This window comes from Xenopus laevis, chromosome 2L, assembly GCF_017654675.1.
Source record: "Xenopus laevis strain J_2021 chromosome 2L, Xenopus_laevis_v10.1, whole genome shotgun sequence".
Taxonomy (NCBI): Eukaryota; Metazoa; Chordata; class Amphibia; order Anura; family Pipidae; genus Xenopus; species Xenopus laevis.
In genome coordinates, this window is record NC_054373.1 from 125,050,699 (window position 1) to 125,073,528 (window position 22,830).

At 35.8% G+C, this 22,830-nt stretch overlaps 1 protein-coding gene across 1 annotated transcript in view; it reads right to left on the bottom strand.

Moving 5' to 3' along the window:
• Positions 1-22,830, bottom strand: part of itgbl1.L (integrin subunit beta like 1 L homeolog) — an 87,570-nt gene that overhangs the window by 33,965 nt on the left and 30,775 nt on the right. The window contains 5 exon segments of the mRNA NM_001090841.1: positions 1,006-1,152; positions 6,230-6,370; positions 10,196-10,336; positions 17,948-18,070; positions 21,526-21,672. Coding sequence (NP_001084310.1) covers positions 1,006-1,152; positions 6,230-6,370; positions 10,196-10,336; positions 17,948-18,070; positions 21,526-21,672 — 699 coding nt within the window.

Here is a 22,830-nt window from a genome sequence, read left to right on the forward strand (position 1 = left end):
AACTAAAAACCCCTGTCTGTAAACACATGCACTTGCATTGATACTGAATTACAGGGGACCAGGGAATGTGCATTGAAAAGTAGCACTTTATACATAAATAAACTTTAACTTAGCCTTTTGAGTGCTCCCACAACCCCCCCTCTTTTTGTATAAATCTGCCCCTAAGTTCGAATTCATGCAAAAATGTGTCTGGAAGCATTATTTGATTGACAATGCATAAGACCACCTAAATTTTACCAAAAAAGTTCCAACAAATTAAAACGATAATGAGACTGAGTTTTTTAGCAAATTTAAATATTTTGTATTTCAATATTGTGATATCCTCGAAATGGCTTTTCTTTTCAATGTGCAACAATGTCTATGAATATACAAGGGCATTTAAATCATGCCTATGATTACGTATCTCTAAATATGAAACGCGTTAGGACATCTGTTTTTAACTCACGGAATAAAGATCAGATTTTATCTGAATTGGTGTGTCGCAGGAGTGCGTGCTCATTTTAGGATTTCATTTAAATCAGACAAGAAATAGAGCCACTGGTTGAACAATACTATAATTCCATCCAGCCTCGACTGAAAAAAATGTAAAATATTATATATAGTACAAGTTATGCGCTCTTGTTGTTTGAAAACTGTGTAAGTCTTAATATCACATAATTTATGTGGGTACTATATAAAGGGGATGCCTCTAAATCTTCCTGCAACCTAGAGATTATTACTGCCTAGAGGTCAGTTATCAAAATTTGGTTCTGGCACTTGATAGTCCCCTGCATTGCCCAAGTGGGTCAGTCAATTGTATAAGACACACATCTGTTAAAGTGAGCTCTTCCACCTTTAATCCGTAAACAAAATCATTAAGGATTACACAAATGCATATTGATTATTCTGCTTTTATCATTCAGCTATATTCCCATTTGATGTGTTATAAATAAACATTCCAATCACTGAACCATGAAATGTTTTCTCTTTCAGCAAGTAACAAAACACTTGAAAGCCATAACGTACCTCGTCCTGAGCAAGGCTGACTTGCACTACCTTGACATTTTTTCTTGTTTTCCTCTATTGACAAGGCACATGCACGTGGGTGTTCACACTTTCTTCCAGTCCAGCCATCTTTACAGTCACATCTGCCACAGTTACACTGACCGTGACCTGTATTAATTACATTCAATTAAAAAAAGGTTTTCTTTTTGCATTAGTAATATTTTAGCAACTGGGGACAAACACAGTCAGCAGAGAATCCATGTCTTTGAAAGGCCTTTAAAGGCCAAAAATTTGTATTAAACATGAATCTCCTACCTTGTGTCTTGTATCAGCTATCTACAGTATCTATATGTCTCAGCTGATGACACTAAGGGGAATGATTAATCAATGCTCGAATTTCAATCTTTGCTGCAATTCAGTTTTTTTTGCACTAAAACTTGTGAATTTCCATTATGGTTTAGAAAACTCAAATGTTCCTTATTTATTAAGTAAAAACATTTTGAAAAACTCAAATGTAAATCTTCAGCATCATCTTGCAAGTTTATGTAGAAGTCAATATTAGTTTTCCTAGGTAAAATCAAAGAGAATTTTTTTCAATTATGGTTTTTGACGTTTTTCCACATTTTTTGACAGCTTGAATATTATAAGCAGACTACAATTTTTATGCATTCAGGTTTCCTATTCACAGTTTTAGGGGGTTATTTACTAAGCTCCGAATACCCGAAATCCGAAAAATTTGTGATTGTTTTTATAAAATCGGACTTTTAAAAAAAATCACAAATTTTTCGGAATTTATTAAACCCCAAGGGCTTAAAAGCCCGAATATAAAAAACACGGCATCTCAAACCTGTCGAGGTTGCATAAAAGTCAATGGAAACAGTCCCATTGATTTTTGGTTGTGTCTGGGTTTTCGGGCAATTTCACGATGTTTTCAGAGCTTTCGCATGAAAACTCCGAAAAATATGAAGAAATTTCGGGGAAAATTCACGAAAAAATCATGAAAATCTGAGCTTTTCCCGTAAAGCTAATTTTCGGGAAAATGTAATAATTCATAAGCGTTAAAAACCAGAGTGGGTTAGATCTGAGTTTGTAGCAGCCGATATTGAGATAAATTCGGACCTTGATAAATAACCCCCGTTTTTTACATTCAAATTATTTAGTAAATAATCAAACATTGGAGTTTATTAGAGTTGAAAAATCCTCTAACATTCTAATTTTGATAGTAGGTCTAAAGTAGTAAAGTATTAGAAAACAGCATAGAAACCTAAGTCATAAAAACTTTCAAATATGTCATTTTAGGAAAGCAGTGTGTATAATAAATGGCATAAACCTTGCATAGTAATCCCATCAGAGTTAAAGGGATACTGTCATGGGAAAAAACATTTTTTTCAAAATAATTCAGTTAATAGTGCTGCTCCAGCAGAATTCTGCACTGAAATCCATTTCTCAAAAGAGCAAACAGATTTTTTTATATTCAATTTTGAAATCTGACATGGGGCTAGACATATTGTCAATTTCCCAGCTGCCCCAAGTCATGTGACTTGTGCTCTGATAAACTTCAATCACTCTTTACTGCTGTACTGCAAGTTTGAGTGATATCACCCCTCCCTTTTTCCCCCCAGCAGCAAAACAAAAGAACAATGGGAAGGTAACCAGATAACAGCTCCCTAACACAAGATAACAGCTGCCTGGTAGATCTAAGAACAACACTCAATAGTAAAAACCCATGTCCCACTGAGACACATTCAGTTACATTGAGAAGGAAAAACAGCAGCCTGCCAGAAAGCATTTCTCTCCTAAAGTGCAGGCACAAGTCACATGACTAGGGGCAGCTGGGAAATTGACAAAATGTCTAGCCCCATGTCAGATTTAAAAATTGAATATAAAAAAATCTGTTTGCTCTTTTGAGAAATGGATTTCAGTGAATTCTGCTGGAGTAGAACTATTAACTGATGCGTTTTGAAAAAAACATGTATTCTGATGACAGTATCCCTTTAACAAAACTTCTCCCCCAGCTTCAAGTTACCAACATTCCACGCATTGAGTTTTGTTTTAAAGATACCGATCATGTATAATAGGTGCAGATTGTTGGTGCTAGATACAGAAGTGACAGTAAAGCAATAGTAATCTTGCTTATCTTTTTATGAAAAGAGTTCCAGAGCAGTTTAAGATTGCACAATATACTAACTACAATTTATAACATGTTTTGCATAGATAAAATAATTATCCGTTGGTTTTTTACTGGTAGTATACCGCTCATTCAAACACTGTTTGGTCATGATTTTATAATATTTAATTTTATACCTTATACTTGAGCCATAATAAATCACATCTGTAGGGAATTCTAATTCCAAAAGGTAATGATAACCCTTTGATAATGGGTTTTTGTAATTGCTTCCTATGGTTTTTCTGATATGATGTGACAGCTCAAGTCTTGGTATTGCAGTCCAATGACGTAAGCAGTTTAACACAAAGTAATTACTGCCTGCTAGCAACGTCCTGACATTCATTTTCATCAATGTTGTTCTCTTTTAAGCCAGTCTCATACAAACTACCGCACATTTTCATGTATGTGAAATGCCTTTTCAACTGGAAAAACAGCACTGTTTATCTTTAAAGCAAGAAAATGTCAGAGTTTAGTGACCCTAATCAGAAATTACAAGTAAGAATGGGAGCAGTTCAAGCTGACAACTGTCAAGCATGTTGAAAGGTCTACTGTATATCTTTGTGTAAAATAAATAAATAGCAAAGCAGCTATACATCTCAATGTAATTTTGTTATAATCACAGATCACAAGACACATTCTCTGTCCCAATGTATGTACATGTGTGTGAGAGCATACAGGGAAACCTCAATTTTACATCCTTTGATTTTATGTTTTCCTGTATTTTACATTTCCCTGATTTTACATTTTCCCAGATTTTCTGGAGAGTGTATATCAATATATATATATATATATATATATATATATATATATATATATATATATATATATATATATATATATAATTTATCGGCACTCACCAATCATGTAGCACTCACAGCAACCACCATAAAGCGTGTATCAGCAAGTCTTTATATATATATAAGCCAAACGAACAGGAACGCACAACCATAAATGATCCAACGGCAGGGTGCCAGTCTGTAAATCAGTAGATCCTCCCTTCAATGACGGCACTCCAGAGTCAGTCAAGTTTAAGTCAATAGATATAAATCATATAGGTTTATTTAAGTGGACCAACATTTCGATTCCACACAGGAATCTTCGTCAGGGTGCACCCTGACGAAGATTCCTGTGTGGAATCGAAACGTTGGTCCACTTAAATAAACCTATATGATTAATATCTATTGACTTAAACTTGACTGACTCTGGAGTGCCGTCATTGAAGGGAGGATATATATATATATATATATATATATATATTTATTGATTACAAAAAAGGTTGACTAAGGTATGGATCCATACATTTTACTCAAGAAAACCCTAGGTCCCAAGCATTCCAGATAATACAGTAGATCCTATACCTGTATATATATATATATATATATATATATATATATATATATATATATATATATATATATATATATATATTTGTGATGTGTTTCAATGTTAAGGGAAAGGGAGGAAATAGGAACAAGAAAGAGAGGGAGGAAATACTGTAGGGGCACACAGGGTAAGAAAGAGAGGGAGGAATAGGGGCATATAGGGTAAGAAAGAGAGGGAGGAAATAGGGGCATATAAGGTAAGAAAGAATGGGAGGAAATAGGGCATATAGGGTAAGAAATAGAGGGAGGAAATACTGTAGGGGCACAGGGTAAGAAAGAGGGAGCAATAAGAGCTTATAGGGTAAGAAAGAGAGGTAGGAAATAGGGGCAAACACAGGGACAGGAGAGAGAGAGGGGTGAAATAGGGGCACACAGGGTAAAAGAGAGGGAGGAAATAGGGGCACACACAGGGAGAGAGAGGGAGGAAATAGGGACACATAGAGTAAGAAAGAGAGGGAGGAAATATGGGCAAATATGGGAAGAAAGAGGGGAAGGAAATAGGGGCACACAGGGTAAGAAAGAGAGGGAGGAAATAGGGACATATAGGGTAAGAAATGAAGGGAGGAAATAGGACCATAAAGGGTAAGAAAAAAAGGGAGGAAATAGAGGCATATAGTGTAAGAAAGGGAGATTGGAAATAGGGCACACATGGTAAGAGAGAGAGAAAGGAAATAGGGGCACACGGGGTAAGAAAAAGAGCGAGAGGAAATAGGGGCACACAGAGTAAGAAAGGGAGGGAGGAAATATGGGCATATAGGGTAAGAAAGAGAGGGAGGAAATAGGGGCATATAGGGTACTAAAGAGAGGGAGGAAATAGGGACATATAGGGTAAGAAAGGGGGGAGGAAATAGGGGCATATAGTGTAAGAAAGAGAGAGAGAGAAAATAGGGGCACACAGGGTAAGAAAGAGAGAGAGGAAAAAGGGGCGTATATGGTAATAAAGAGAAGGAAGAAATATTGGCACACAGGGAAAGAGAGAGTTGCGGGCCCCAGTGGCTGTGGCCCAGGCAACCAAAATATTGATTAACTGTTAAACTACACTGTAGAACCCACATGTTTTTCAGGGGACCAGACAAACCTGGTGTAAAATCTGGGAAAATGTCAAATCAAGGAAATGTATTATTCATTAAATATTGGTGGGACCACAAAAAAATGTAAATTGTGTTTATCTTCCAGTCTGTCAATCAAACCTCTTCAACGTCTTGTTTCTAGGTTCATTGAACTTCCACCTGGGCATATGTCTGAAAGCCACATTAGAGAGCCAAAGAAAAGCTAGAATAACAGCCGTAGAATAATTTAAAAAGAGTGGTAGTTCATTAATACCCACAGTATGTATGTAATTTTTTTCTGCAACCTCATACAGAAAAAGCTAAAATTTCCACTATAGTAGCTTTCATAACTAATATGCTAAAATAAGCTAAAATATACATAAAATAATAGCAAAAGATCGCATTTGTCATTGGCCTATTTCCTTGCTTACAAAGGAGATGGTAACTCATTACAACTGCTTTTCTTTGATTTGGCAGCTTTTATTTAAGCATTTCCTTATGCTGAAAAGTAATGATAAACTTTTTTTGTGAAAGCTTAAAAATAAAATATTCATTTTTTGAAGTGAGGTGTACACCAACAGAATATTTCAATTTCAAGCACATCAATGCTTATTCATTTGCTTTTTATTTCAGTAAAACCATTTTACCTGAGCAGAAGTCATCAGAATATCTGTCGTAGACCGATTTGCAATTCCTTTCATCACACTCACAGGTGTCTCCGTGAATATCTCCCCAGTCTCCAGTCGGGTCAACATCATGACATGTACATTCACCACACACACAAGTTCCTTTAAAAGTTTTAAGAAAAACATAAATATATAAATATGATGTTGTGGTGTCAAAACATAACAGATGTGATTGTGTGGAAACTATGCCTGATGTGTATTCTCTACTGCCAGGTACAACAGCCACACACAGAAGAATCACACATAATTTAAGACACTACTCACTTTAAGGGTACTTCTTACTTTTTTAGGGTAAGCAGAAATTGCTGCCTGTAAAATTGGATTATGCTTTTTGCTGCCTGTTTTTGGCATAAAAGAACCAGCAGTCAAAAATATTTACACACATATATATATATATATATATATATATATATATATATATATATATATATATATATATATATATAAGAGCAGGCAAAATATTCACCATAAAAACAGACATTTTAAGCAGGATAAGTTTTATAAAAATCCTAAAAATCATTGTGGAGGGGAGAGGAGTAATAGATATACTGTAAGCACAACTGCACTGCAAAAGTGCACTGCTGTCCAATTTGTATGATACCAAGGTCTGGAATTTTTCGCGCCTGGGTGGTGGAGGACCAATAATGGAAGCCAGTGTTGACCACATCCTGTTTGTTAACCCCATCTACTTTAAGCCACAGCCAAGATACCACAACTTTTAAGACCATATCAACATTTATGGTGATAGCACTCCAAAAAAAAACAAATCGTTGGTGCTCACCCATTCCTTTTATATGTAAAAAAAAGTTATATACCATCTCCTTCACCATGGATAGCACAGCAACCTTCACCATATCATTTAATACATTAGGAACCCCTAAAAGCAATTTCCAAATTCTAAAAAAAAAAGCCAGAACAAACCCTTGCCTGGCTCACCTCCACAGGCAGTTTAGGGCAGACAGAGTATGGCACGCATAGGCAGTGTATGGCAGGCAGACTATGGTTTACACATGGATGATAGAGTAGCCAGAATAAGGCACACACAGGCAGAATAGGCAGACGTAGGCAGAGCAGGGACAGGAGAATGAAACCTATCGAAACCTATCAGAACCAGTTAACCAACCAGGACCACTCTAAGATGAACAGTTGGTATTCTGCTACAGTACATCCAGTGGCACCATGCTGGTGCCCCTCCAACAGTCTGTATGAGGTGTGGACAGATGAACAATGTAGGCTTTTAAAATCTAAATCTGATGTGTGAACAATACAGGGGTTACAGGTATGAACAATGTGGGGGTTTACAATCTGAATCCTGGGTGTAAACAATGCATGGGCCAGTTGCACAAGGTAAGCAGTTACAGCAGCCAGACTTTAAGCAAAGGGGGGTAGCAGCCATCCAGGTGGACAGTGCTGTTCTAGTGTAGTAAATCAAAACAGCCAACAAGATTTCTACTTTTAACAAAAAAGACAAAATAGCTCATTTAAAAGCACAGGCACAAATGCAAAGTACTATAATGGATGTGTGTGGCAAGAGCAATGTCTGATACCTCTCCATGACACACTGATAGGTGGTTTACATTTATGTCAGTGCATGCAGAGTGAGGGGTGTAGAGCAAGTGAGTGTTACTCCATCAGCTGATATATGGAAAAATGATTCATGCGTCATTACTCTTATTAAAGTCAATGGGCAGAACATTCATGTAAAATAACATAGCTCATAACTACAGGAAAAATGATTTGGAAATTTATTTCACTGTTGAAAATTTTTTCAGCTTACTGTTCTGGATTGCATTTGGAAATGGAGTGAACATTACTGCAAATTCTCTTTGTTTTTAAAATCCTCTTCCATTTTTCAGGTTTTCTGCAAAACATTTTTCACAAAAAATCCAGTGTTGGGATGAACTCACCAAATCTAGTGGGGGTCCAGGTGCACATGACCCAGACTTTCAGCTTAAGGGAAATGGCAGATACATCTCCTCATCATTAGCAGACTGGCACAAAACTGGACCATCGTAACAAAAGTGCAGTAAAACTGTTAAAATGCATCTCAAAAATGACAAGCCTCATGCAATTCATGCCCATAAGAGGCCCATAAGAGGCAGTAGCCTATGATTAGCTTACATATTCATTGAGGGGGCAGACTTTTTTATTCATAAAGCACTTTTTTAAAAGGAAATGTGGAAACTGGAAAACTGTTTTTCACTTTAGCTTGGAGTGTGTCACAAATACAGTTCCAAGTCTTCTAAAACACACATGTACTCAAGTAATATTAGTGGCTAAAAGAAAATAGGAAATGTACATATAAGCTGGAGAGGAATGAATGTAATTATTAGCTTTCAATTAAAATATTTCCATTTCCATATTTAACTTTTAGTTTTCTATAAAGCAAGATATTAAAATTTGTTGCTGTAAATATGAACAAAAGCCAAGCTCTTCACATAATTAAGAAGGGAGGCAGCTTTTAAATGCTCTCTGGATAATTAGATGCTCATTTTGCAGCAGTCATTGTCAGTGAAGATGTATTTAAAATAAGGTTCTTTGGGGCTTTCACATTTGCTATACAGTAATGGTATTCTGGCAAGCAGCCAAAGGAAATTGCCACTTGCCATTTAACTAGTAGTCTGTTAGATTGTTTCTACAGTCTTTTTTTCAAGCTTTAAAAGCTTGAAAAGCAGACCAAAATTGGGGAATATGTTTTATATTATTCTGTATTATCAGAGTTTTCAGCTTTCAATTTTAAGTACAAATCATATCACAGTCTGTTTTGATGCAACTGAATTGAAAAAATGTTTAAAAAACTTTTGACTTATAGGGACTTAGTTCAAACATTTATGTTATTCTAAGGTTGGCTTTTCTAATGTATATTGGCAATGGCCAGATTTTGATGTTTTCTGGGAACAGAGATAGCTAAAGACCTGTCTTTGATTCTTTTATGAAACTTAAAATTAGTGATGTACTTGATAATTTTCATATTTGGCCAAATACCAAATGCTCCCAAAAAAATGTACCCAAAACAAACCTAAATTGAACATTTAAATTTGAGAAAAGTGAAAAAATGCACCAATATTTAAGGAAAAATTCTTATATTAGTTGTCCAGAGTTTAGATGCAGCTAAATCCAATCCTGCACAAAGTGCTATGATTTAGCCAAATTCTGAAACAAATTATGGATTCGGCGCATCCACATTGCAAGCACATGCCTTGAACAAATGGTGAAGTTTGGGCAGGTGGATTGAAAGATTCAGTTTCAATGATAATTATGCTCCTAAAACCCAATACAAATAAATAGAGAGCCATGAAATTTTCATCTGGTAAACCCTTCGATAAATGTACCCCAAAAAGTTCTGCATGGCAGTATAGTAAATATGGCAAACAAGTAGGAACAATTCACATTAGCAGCAAATATGATTTTTTAATTTTTCATCAGATTTCATAATAAATGTATCCACCCTGCAAATCTTTATAAGACAGAAACCTATTTTGTACAGAAGAGATCCTGTATATACTGTCCATACAACCCACAAGTTCAGGCCCAGATTTGTGACAAGGCCACAAAGGCCCGGGCCTAGGGAGGCAAAGTTTTAAGGGCGGCGAAATTTTAGACCTACATTGGGATCTCCGAGTTCCCCTGCACCCAGCAGGAAAATCCGGCCCTGCACAAGTTATTAGCAATTTCATACACACAGGCAAAGAAGTGCATTAGAATCTAAAGGAAAAGGTGGTAAACTTGGTGAAAACATTAGATTTTTAAAATAAAGCATATTACATTTGTTTCTAACCAACAGTTGGAAGTGAATAATACATCATAAATGCATTTCAGACTTGAAAATTGAAACAGACTAAACAAATGGCAAAGGACCATGCAACGACTATCACCTAAGACTAATTGAAAGTATTACAGATGTGAAACCCATTAATAATGACACACCTCTGTTGCTGCAGATTTTGCCATCTGGAGATGTACATCTCTTCTTGATCTCCCAAGGGGTGATGTCACACTGGAATTCGCATTTATCTCCATGCCAACCAGCCTCGCAGTAACAGTTTCCACAGTAACACTTTCCATGGCCTGCACCCAAAACAAATTTTATACAGTGAGGAAAAAAGTCATTTTTAAATGGCAATGGCATCCCAAGTACATTTCTTTCAGTAAAAATGGGATATATAAATAAACATGTTTGCTATGAAACTGCCTATTTTATTGCATTAATAAAGGGGAGAATGGTGTGATTTACTGCGTTGACGAATGGTTATTTATTTGCCGTCCAAGAAAACATTATATTTCAGTGAAAGAACATAACGCAATATGGAGATCTCTGAGCAAATGTGCAAGGAGTTGTAAGAGACATAGAGAACCAGTGAAATCTCAAAGTGTCAGTTCTTCAATAGACACATTATTTTACCCTTTAGCAGTACTCTTGAAAAATTGTATTTCTGCTTAATGTACCATGATCTTTTAGCCTGCAGTGCAGACGCAGTTAAGCCTGTGATCCTGCCTTCTCATTTGTTTGGAGAAATGGAACTCATTGCCATCACTGTGTATATATGCCAAGGAGCTAACTAGATTTTCAACAAGGGCAAAATTTGTTATATCAAAATCCTTCATCTGTTTCAAATACATTATTGAGCTGACATTGTTGGGATCTTTGACGATCACTAATAACCTGGTTGGATTTCACTGGACATGAGCAATTCTGGGAGCTAACCATCAACCACCTGCTATAAAATGAAAAAGAATTACAATATAAGGTATGCATGGAAAGTATTACGTTGGAAGATTATCGCCTTTATTAATCGAAAGAGAACCTTTATTGATCAGCTGTTCAATGGCTGGGAAGCATGTCATGCGACACTATTATGCATTATTTACCATATTATCTTGCATAATTACAGGCCAGCAATCCAAGAGAAGATTACTATTTTAATTCTCTTTACTTGACTGTCAAGGGTTATCCAGCTCTACAGCTATTGATTACAACATCAAGAGGCTTTATTAGTACAGAACTTTTTAGATCTCCTGGGGAGGGAGGTAGTTAACAGTAAAGCTAAATAATTATTCATTAGTAACTGTGTTTTATACTAAACAAAAATAATAGACACAACATGTTTTGTCTCATAGTTGCAAATTGGCCCTTTAAATGAAGGAACTGGGTGGGAGTTAAATGGGTTACCAAGAGTGCTACAAATACAGAAAAATGATTACATAATAATAGGTGATTTTCTAAAAGTAGAGCCTTTTTCCCGTCCTATATAAATGGAGGATAAATAGAAATACTGTGAATATAATGATGGTATGATTGAAGTGCTGGAATTCACTATTCCTAGTTGTATTTTTCTTTCCATTTTATCACGACAGCACATTCCAGGTATTGTTCTTTTGCCAGAAACAATATCAGAATATCTAAATAATTGCTATGCCAAATGCTATCTTCTGAGGACTGTGGCAGATGAAACACAAAAGGGCTGCCTCACAACCGTCTGCTTCCTGTAAACAGATTCCAGATAGCACAGACAAACAACTGCCACAAACATAATTCATACTGTCAATAATTAAAGCTTTTAATTAAAAGAACTGTGTTCTAACACATGGGGGTGGCAGATGAAGTGAAACAATGAAGAAAAAAAAGTATACATACTTTGTTAATATATATATATATATATATATATATATATATATATATATATATATATATATATATATATATATATATATATATATATACTGTATATAGCAGTACACATTAAAAAAATATATATGTAATATAAGAATATACATATATATACTGTATATATATACATATAGATCTATATAAATACACCAGTAAACCCTCAAAGTATTGCTGCTCTGTCAAAAGAAACACCACATTCCTTTCCTTTTATTGTGTACACATGGACTTCTGTATCAGACTTCCTGTTTTCAACTTAAACCTCCAGGGCACGGTCTTGTGCATACTCAGTTTGCTCCTCTCCCCCTCCTTCCTCCCCTCCCTGCTGTAATCTGAGCCCAGAGTTATGAGCTAGCAGGGAGAGACTCAGGCAGGAAGTGATGTCACACCAAGCCAATATGGCAGCTGCTATCCTAAACAGACAGAGGAAACTTCAAGAGCTGTTTACTCAAGTATGGTAAAGCATTCTGCAGAATAAATATACTGTTATAGCTTGTACTATTGTGGCTAATGTATTGAAAATAAACTGCTTCAGTAGCTTTCCTTCTCCTTTAAGAATTGGTTTTGCTTCCACTAAGAATAGATTATATCATAGTTAGAATCAAGTACAAGGTGTGGATTGTTTGGATAAAATGTAGTCTATGGAAGATGGCTTTCCTGTAGTTTGGAGCTTTTCCAGATAACAGATCCCATACCTGTAACTGCAACATTACATGATTATCTACTGATATAATAATATATGAGCAAATTCTCATACCAGACAAATATAGAAGATTCAATTGATTCTGGGGACTATCAAGTGGAACAGCCCTAATGCATTTCCTAATCAATATTAAAGCCATTTGGCTGTAGACTTTTAAGCCTATGCATCTAAAGGATCTAACACGACTTAAATAATAACTGATGGTCACCTCCTCTCTTACAATTTGTACCAACTCTCCTCTTCTTCTCTATATTGATATATATATATATATATATATAGTGTGTTATTTCACTAATATGATTTAAATATAAGCGTGTAGCTTAAAACCTTTTTTTGGGATATTTATGTTCACATGTACAGTATTTGGGATATCACATTATATATGGGAGGCACACTACAGGGTAACATTGAGTGTTATAATTGGATCGCATGCACTTAATTTATTAATTTGCACTATTGAGGGGGTCTATGAGCTGAGTAGTTATTTAGTTACCAAACTGTTACCACACTGTTTTTTGACACTTAATTATGGCTAATTAGTTCTGAGACCCTAATTAGAACAAAGTCAAAGTAAACTTTATTGTCATCTGAGCAGTATACATATACACAGTACATATCACAAAAAGGCACTTAGAATACACAATAAATATGTAAACATTTGAAATGTGCAATATATTGGCAGAAATTGGATATATATACATGTGTAAACCTTTAGAATTGTGCAAATAAAATCAGTGATCCCCAACCAGTAGCTCGTGAGCAACATGTTGCTCCCCAAACCCTTGGATGTTGCTCCCAGTGGCCTCAAAGAAGGAGCTTATTTTTCAATTCCAGGCTTGGAGGCAAGTTTTGGTTATATAAAACCAAGTGCACTGCCAAAGAGAGCCTCAATGTGGTTAAAAATCCACATAGAGCTACCAAATGGCCAATCACAGCACTTATATGGCACCCCAAGAACATTTTTCATGCTAGTGTTGCTCCCCAACTCCTTTTACTTCTGATTGTTGCTCATGGGTTCAAAAGGTTGGGGATCCCTGAAATAAATTAACAGTTCCAAAGTTAAGTTCACAGTTCAGGTGTGTCTGGAATGTAGTGGGAGGGCAGGCAGTGAGCTGAGGAGTCTGATCACTTGTGGAAAAAAGCTTTCGTGCAGACTGGTTGTTCGGGCTTTAATGCTGCGAAAGCGTCTGCCGGATGGCAGCGGCGTGAACAGTCCGTGTGAGGGGTGTGTGGAGTCCAGTGCGATGCAGGAGGCCTTTCTTACACAGCGCTTGTGGAAATGTCCTGCAGTGATGGAAGTGCAGCTCCAATGATGTTGCCAGCTGCTCTGGCACTACTGTACCAGATGGAGATGCAGCTTGTCAAAACACTAAAACACTGTGAGGGTGGGATGTGGAAGGCTGGCCTGTTTCATGCGTCTTAGGAAGTGAAGACGCTGCTGAGCCTTTTTGGTGCTAGAGGATGGAAGCAGTGTTGGAGATCCAGGTGAGGTCATCAGAGATGTGGACTCCCAGGAATTTGGTGTTCTTTACTGTCTCTACCGTGGAGCTGGGCGAGTTCTCCTGAAGTCGACGATCATCTCTTTCGTTTTATCCACATTCAGTGATAGGTCGTTCTCACTGCACCAGACTGCCAGCTGCTGAACCTCATCTCTGTACGCCAACTCATCTTTTTGGCTGATGAACCCCACCACAGTCGTGTCATCGGCAAACTTGATGATGTGGTTTGAGCTGTGTCTAGCTATGCAGTCATGTGTCAGCAATGTGTACAACAACGGGCTGAGAACACATCCTTGAGGAGCTCCTCTGCTCAATCTAATGGGGCTGGAAACATTGTAGCCGTTGAGTGTTTATGGGTGTGTAACTACAGCTTGCAGAGCTATATGTGTGTATACTCAGTGACTAGTGGCAGGGGGAGGTACTGATAGGGTGATACTGAAATAACAAAGAAAAGGTGTAGTTGGTACTTGATATGTGGCACTGGGGAGACTAGCAGCTGCTATTGTGATACAATACAGTTTTAGGAGGTTTAATAAACACACATAAGGGGAATTCAAGCCATGCTGTGTATTTAATGATGCATGTAAGCATCATCCCGTAACATTCTAAACATGACTCAGAGAATGATACTCTAGTAATATAAGCAACATAGTTTATTGTTATTATTGATAACTGAGTAACATTACATTGTATCTTGTTTTTATTTCTAGCTCAGATTGAATGTCTTAACTAGGATTTTATAAAAATTCTGAATATGTATAAGTAGTATGCTATGGATCCATTGTTTGTATTTTACCTTTAACCTGTAGGGGAGTCGCTTAATAATGATGATATTGACTAGTCAGAGACACGTTAGCTGTCTTCCTGCCAATCTATATATTTAAGGCAGGTTTAACTTCAATTAAGTACTTTGAGAAAGGCCCCAGAGGGGGCCGAAACGTCAGTCTGTGATTGAACAATAAATTTTTATTATTTTTAAGACCAGAGAGTGCGGATCTTATTTGCTGGATTTTTATATATATATATATATATATATATATATATATATATATATATATAGATAGATATATAGATATATATATATATATATACTGTATATATATATATATATATATATATATACATACATGTATATCGGATTTTTTCAATAAATCTTGATTTTTTTCACAAGTATTCCATATTATTTCTTATCTAGCTCAGATGACACATTAAGGGGCCGATTCACTAAACTCGAGTGAAGGATTCGAATGAAAAATACTTCGAATTTCGAAGTATTTTTTGGGTACTTCGACCATCGAATGGGCTACTTCGACCTTCGACTACGACCTTCGACTTCGATTCGAACGATTCGAACGAAAAATCGTTCGACTATTCGACCATTCGATAGTCGAAGTACTTTCCCTTTAAAAAAAACTTCGACCCCCTACTTCGGCAGATAAAACCTACCGAAGTCAATGTTAGCCTATGGGGAAGGTCCCCATAGGCTTGCTAAACTTTTTTTGATCTAAGGATTTTCCTTCGATCGTTGGATTAAAATCCTTCCTTAAAATCCTTCGAATCGATCGAACGAACGTTTAGCGCTAAATCCTTCGACTTCGATATTCGAAGTCGAAGGATTTCAATTCGAGGGTCGAATTTCGAAGTATTTTTTACTTCGAAATTCGACCCTTAGTGAATCTGCCCCATAGTATACAGTCATTGTTGGATTACAAAAGCAGGTTCAGCATTGCTGAAGGCAGATTCCATTGCTTCCAATAGGATTGCACCTTCTGGTATTCTGACAAATGCTCCTTTGTGGCAGCAAACTCAAAAGCCATAACTAAAATAATAAAAAGAAGAGGTGAATGAAGAGGAAATGGAGACATTTCTGATTTCGTCTTATTAATGAGAGCTCTCTGGAATTGCTGACCATGGCAACACTTGAACATCAAGCCATAAGCAGGCTTTTTAAAGGAAGGTGACAGCTATCACACAAAGGAAACTACATGCAGGAGAGAGTAATTAAGACAGTAATACATAGAGAATGGACATTAAATAATGAACAAGTCTCACACCTTCCTTTGCTTTTGCCTCATCCTTTGAAGAGTATGAATGATGGCTTTATCACCCTTTAGTTGTTATGTACAGGGCAGTTGCTAATACATTCTATATTGCCATTTTGCTCCTAAGCACTAAATACTGTATTTTTTTAGGGAGATTTTTTTCCCCTAGTTTTGATGGATAAATCACTGGTGGAATCAAGCAAACAGAGACTCTGAACATACAGTGTATGAGCATATACACCCTGTTCTGTTCTGTATGATGAACAGAATGACTGACAGTACATAAACAAAATATGAGAGTCAATTTACCAAAGCACAGCTGTGCAAAGAACATACATTTGATGCAGTTTTTTTTACCCAGCATTCCAGCATATTTGTAAATGCACAAAAAATATGAGCAACACAACTTGCACCACAAAAAATAATTACAGTACTTTAAAATAATTTGCATTGTTTACAATATTTTATAAGGGCTGTAAATGGTTAATACCCTTCTCATATGTTTTCTTGATGTTTATTTTCATTCCACTGTTTGTGGGTGGGGGGAATAAAAATAGGCATTCCTGTCTTTTTAGATGTAATCCTTATTAATAAAATATGTATGAAGCATCTTCAGGTTCAGGATACAGATATAGTTATCCAAGCACAATTATGTCTCAGCAGGATTGTCATAGATTATATTCTCAAATATTTCTTGGACTGTGGTTACATTATCAATGGCTCATCCTCTATACACTATATAAATATCCGATATACACCACTGAGTCTTGCTACCCTGCTATGTCCCTTAACTGGCAAGGTACCTGCTTGGAGACTACTCCCAAATAACTTCTGGTTGGGTTCCTTGCTTCCTATCCTACTTTACACCAACTACAGTGAGCTATTACAAATCGAACCTATAATATCTACTAGTCCAGCCCTCTTCATATTTTATGACCACAATGATGCACACACAGCCCATTTAATTCTTCCTTTACATATATTTTATCCCTCCCTTCCTTCTAAAACAATGTGAAAAAAATCCTTACCCTCTTGTGGCCAAACCAGGTTATGTTACTAATTTACTTAACGGAACGCTACCACCTAGTGGTAAAATGTGAAGTACTAAAATAATTTCAAAATATTATTTTGCTTATGTTGCATATATTGTCCATTTAAACACTAGTGCCTATTAACCATGTCAGTTTCTAGAAGGATACTTTTCAATCTTTAAACCATGTTCTAGAATCAGACTTCAAGATTAGTAGTAGTTGGAATTGTAAAATAGGTGTTATCACATTCAACATCAATATGTTGTTATGAACTGAATGTTGGCACCAAAGTTTTTCACCTCTTATGTTTCCCTAGAAGAATATGAACACTTGCACCTGTTTATACATTATTTAATATATAGTTTACTGTCTTTTGACATGTTTGTTACTATTGCAAGATCTGTAGTCATTAAAGTTTTATTCATACTATGTGACTATATCTTACAAATAGAATATGTCAATAGGATGTGTTAAGATTATATTGATTATGCAGGTATGGGATCTGTTATGTATCAAACAATATAATTATCAATATAATGAATATTATATAGTATGCATTGCCTTTTTTAGTTTGTCATTATACATTAAATATAAATTGATTACGACCTGACCATGTCATGTAAATGATATAATGTGATAAAAATGTAGCAGTTCTGAGATGTTCTAAAAGAAAAATGCCTGATAAAGTAATGATAAACAGTCCAACACAGTATGCACAGTCCAAGTCAAAATTCCTTACCCCCACATATTTCTTGGGTTTCATCATCAAAGCATTCTGTATCATCACATTCACAATACTTTCCATAAATAAGGCCACTGTTGTCTGAATTCTCACATTTACATCTTCCACACTGGCAGGTTCCTGCAAACAACAAAGCATTATATTTACTACTGGAATTTGGGAACACTATAATCTGATTTTTTCAGACACCTATCCTATACACAGGTCAAATGTTTATGGAAGAGGTCAGTTCAAACACCAGTATTGAAACAGATTCTAAAAAATTCAGACACGATTAATAGCACAAATTCAATCCTGAATCTGCTGGCCATGTCAATACTTAGCAATTTTGTATTTGAATCCTACAGTGAATCTAGGTGGTTTTTCATGGTTTTTTTTTCAGTTTTATCTTAGTTTGTTTTTCCAGCTTTGCAGAACAAAAAACCTGAAAATCTAATAATAATTCACTATTACAAAGCCAACTGGAAAAGTTTTATCTGAATAGTTAGTTTCTCAAGCATTGAAGAATGAAAAACGTGGGAATCTATTAATAAATCACTATATGAAAGCCAATGGGAAAAGTCCTGTATAGCCAAATAAAATTACATTAAAGCGGCTCCCAGTCTGAACAATTATTAAATGTCAAATAGGAGCTTGGACTAAAAAAGCTATGAAAACCATTGAATGAATATGTATTTCTCCATCCTCACAACATGAGCCAGATTTGAATATATCTGAATATCTCTACTTCTCACTCCAGGCTCAGTTACAATGATATATAGTGAATTGTCACATGCCTCTAACTATGCCATTAAAAGGGAAGATTTTCAATTATCATACAATGATATATAGTGAATTGTCACATGCCTCTAACTATGCCATTAAAAGGGAAGGTCTCCAATTATCATTTTCTGATGAATACTGGCTGCACACATATCACAATACAGGCAAAACTGTAATTAATGTTCCAGAGTCTAGACCAAAAGTCTCATAAAGTATTGTCTATGGTACATGGTTCTGTAAAGACCTATTGATCCGTTCCATTTATAGTTCATTATGGTTCATAGTGTGGATAGAGTAGGCTAACATCCCCAAAGAGAGGCAGATTTTGGTCATGCGTTTACACTCTTGTGAGTAAATTTAAAAAACACTGGTAAATAAGCCAAAGTATTGCAAAAACAAGTCACAGTTAATTTATATGTTGTATTTTATACATTATGGTTATCTCCTTTACCTCTCAAAACCTCAAGTACATAATAAAATAGATTTGGTTATGACCCATTGAGAAATTACATCCCTCTGTTTAAAATGAACTCCTAAATATGACTCCTAAATGTGTCTTCTTTGCATTTGTGGTCATGGGATTTCAGTTTCTATGGAATTTTTTCTATACTGGCTTTTTCCCAGTTTTGCCTATTTGTAATATATACACTCTTGGTGACCACTGCAATTTTGGTGCAGAGCAGTTAGTTACCCAAATGTGTAGACATTGTACATTCAACATATTTATTTTATCATAGGTTCAAGTGCCTATTGATAGTGGTAACCACCAGGCTTTTTTGTTATATGTATGCATTTTAGCAAAGGGCTTCATTAAGGTCACATTGTGCATGTGAGCAAAAGGAATAATAAAAATTTGTTATATGACAAAGTTAACGCTAGGGTATATTCCCAAAATAATCCTGTTGTAGATATCCTCTCAATACATAAACAGTTCAATGACCAGATGAGATATGCCTACTAATTGATCCACAGTCACTGTTGGGAACTGCTAATGGATAAGCACCTGAGGAAGGACCACTCGGTCCGAAACATCTTGTGCATTTCTGATTAAGTGAATCGCTGTACAAGAAATTGGTTCTCCAGAGTCATAGCTAAGATTTGTTAAAGTTTGAAGGTCTGGCGGTGCCTTACTCTGAGGGTGAACCACACACTATTGAATAACGAAAGGATAACATCATCCATAAGAATATATATCTGCTAATGGATAAGACCCTTTACCTCAATTGCCCAGTTCTTTCTAAAAACTCAAAGTTATAGAAAAAAAATCAATGATCTGTAATCTTTCACTCCTTTAAAACTCTAAGGAGGTTATTTACTAATCTCCAAACGCAGAACATCTGAAAAATTGGTGGGGTTTTTTTGTATAAAATCGGAAATTTTTTAAAAAAAACTCAAATTTCTCAAATTTATTATACCCGAGGATGGAAAAAGTCTGAATCTGAAAATCCAGCATCTCAGACCTGCAGAGGTTGCATATAAGTCAATAGTAGTCTCAAAGAGTAGCTATGCTACTGATCATTTTGTATGTGATACGTTCCATTGTATTAAATATTCAGTGGTCAATATTTTAGACTTCTCTTCTTGTGCAGAGTGCAGAAAAGGCTATTCATGATGTTTTCTGATTTATCCTGTTCACACTGTATTGTCAGCATATACTGTTCATCTGAAATGCGAGTGAGGTTGTGTTTGTTAGATGCTTCATTGAAGTCTGTTTCATAAGTAAATACTGTATATAAATATGTTTGTTTTATGTGACTGCATATAGCAAATATAATGTAGTATAACGTGTTTGCTGTATTTATTTTTGTCACTAAGGGGCAGATTTACTAAGGGTCGAATATCGAGGGTTAATTAACCCTCGATATTCGACTAGGAACTAAAATCGTTCGACTTCGAATATCGAAGTCGAACGATTTAGCGCTAATCCTACGATCGTACAATCGAAGGATTAAATCCTTTGAATCTAACGATTCGAAGGATTTTAATACAACGATCGAAGGAATATCCTTCGATCAAAAAAACGCTGGCAAGCCTATGGGGACCTTGCCCATAGGCTAACATTGATTTCGGTAGCTTTTAGCTGCCGAAGTAGGGGGTCGAAGTTTTTCTTAAAGAGACAGTACTTCGATTATCGAATGGTCGAATAGTCGAACGATTTTTAGTTCGAATCGTTCGATTCGAAGTCGAAGTAGTACTCGAAGGTCGAAGTAGCCCATTCGATGGTCGAAGTAGCCAAAAAAACACTTCGAAATTCGAAGTTTTTTTAATTCGAATCCTTCACTCGAGCTTTTTACATGTGCCCCTTAATATTCACATATATAAAATTTTTGTGTTTTTCAGCCTGGCATCCTCAACTCTGAAGTAGTTCTCAGTTATGCTAATTTCTATAACACACATTTAACAAACAGTATCATATTGTTAATCTCAAAAATAAAAAAATGTATTTTTTTTAAATTAGTGTTGAAAATAAATTTCAAGTGGTTTCTGTATGTTATTGTTGATTGTTTGAATAATGATTGTGGAGAAAAGTTCAGACTTCAGCTTTTGAGCAAAGAAAAAAAAAGAACTTACGCACAGCTGGAGTTCATGTCAGTTTCCAAGGAAAAAGCTTAGTACGACTACATTTCTTATGAAATTACAGTATCAAAATTTGCTTTCTGTAGAACATACACTGAAATAGCCTATGCAGCAGCTTGGCATTATTTGAAAAGTACATTGTGCTCTAGTCTCCAAACCCTTTTAATGATAATAACACTTCCTGCAACTTATGTTCAAAAGAACTTTGCAGATGAAAGTAGGGAAGATATACAGACCTGCATTGGAGCATATGACTGCTTGAGAATTTTTGCACATTTCGTTACTTTTCTTTCGAGTCAAGTCACATGTTGTTGGGTACTGACAGGCTTCTCCAGACCAGCCAACATCACACTTACACACTCCACAGTCACACTGCCCATGTCCTAGAAAGAGAAATGTATAGCTATTATATTACCAGTACCACATTTGCCTTGCCAGTTTTCTGAATCAACACTAACATTTAAGCATGAGAATTGTAATAAATCAAGGAACAGAGTGTATATTGTATAATAATATTAGACTCAGCATTGCTTTCCATACTATAGATGTAAAAATTGGCAGCCAGTTCATATCAGTTGTTCTTATTACACATATGACAATAGGCATGCAGTATAATAAATAACCCTGTGTTTACTGCAATTCTCAGTCATTCTGCCACTTTTCATCACTGTTCTCATTAATCTGGGATAGGTATGTCAAATACAGCACCCATTGCTTTCAAATACCATTACATTAATAAATATATATATTTATATGTTTTAAAAGAATACTTTCTTGTTTTAATAATGTTACTTTATGTGATCCAGTATGAATAAATTGGTAATAGTGATGGGCGAATTTGTGCCGTTTCGCCGAAAAATTCGCGAATTTCGCGAAACGGCGCCGGCGTCTCGTTTTTGACACCGGCGCCCGTTTTGACGCTGGAAACTGGATCACTATACCTTTAGTCTACAAAAAAAATAAGTACAAAGATACTGAATACTGAATTATTTGCATACAATTAACTCTATTTTAAATGGCATTTCTGTCATTTGGAGCTTTCTGGATATCAGGTTTTTGAAGAAGAGATCCAATACTTGTACAAGGATTTAGACTGATACAGTATAGCCATTTGTAACTGTGGCATGCATAGAAATCCCTTTTACTTATTTTTTTGCCATACATCTGATAAACTTAATTTATGTGTACATTGAGATTATCCATGTTTGTGCCATGATAGTCCATTCTATAGTTGTCTACATAGGTTTTTATTTAGATGTATATGATATTTGAATTTCAGCATTTTTAAACTTTGCTTTACCTGGCATGAATATCTTTTTATTGCTTCATTGTAGTTACCCTTACAAGTCATGCAACTTCTATTGGCTGATTTACTTTACAGAACACATGTATGTATCTCTCCATAGTCAAGAATATAAAGTGAATCCAGCACACGTAGTTTGCTCAAGGGTTATCACCCAAGTTTAATGTCAAGCCAAACAGAATACAACGTTTCGGGGACGTACCCCTTCGTCAGGTGCCGTCCTCTGATGTTCCAAGCA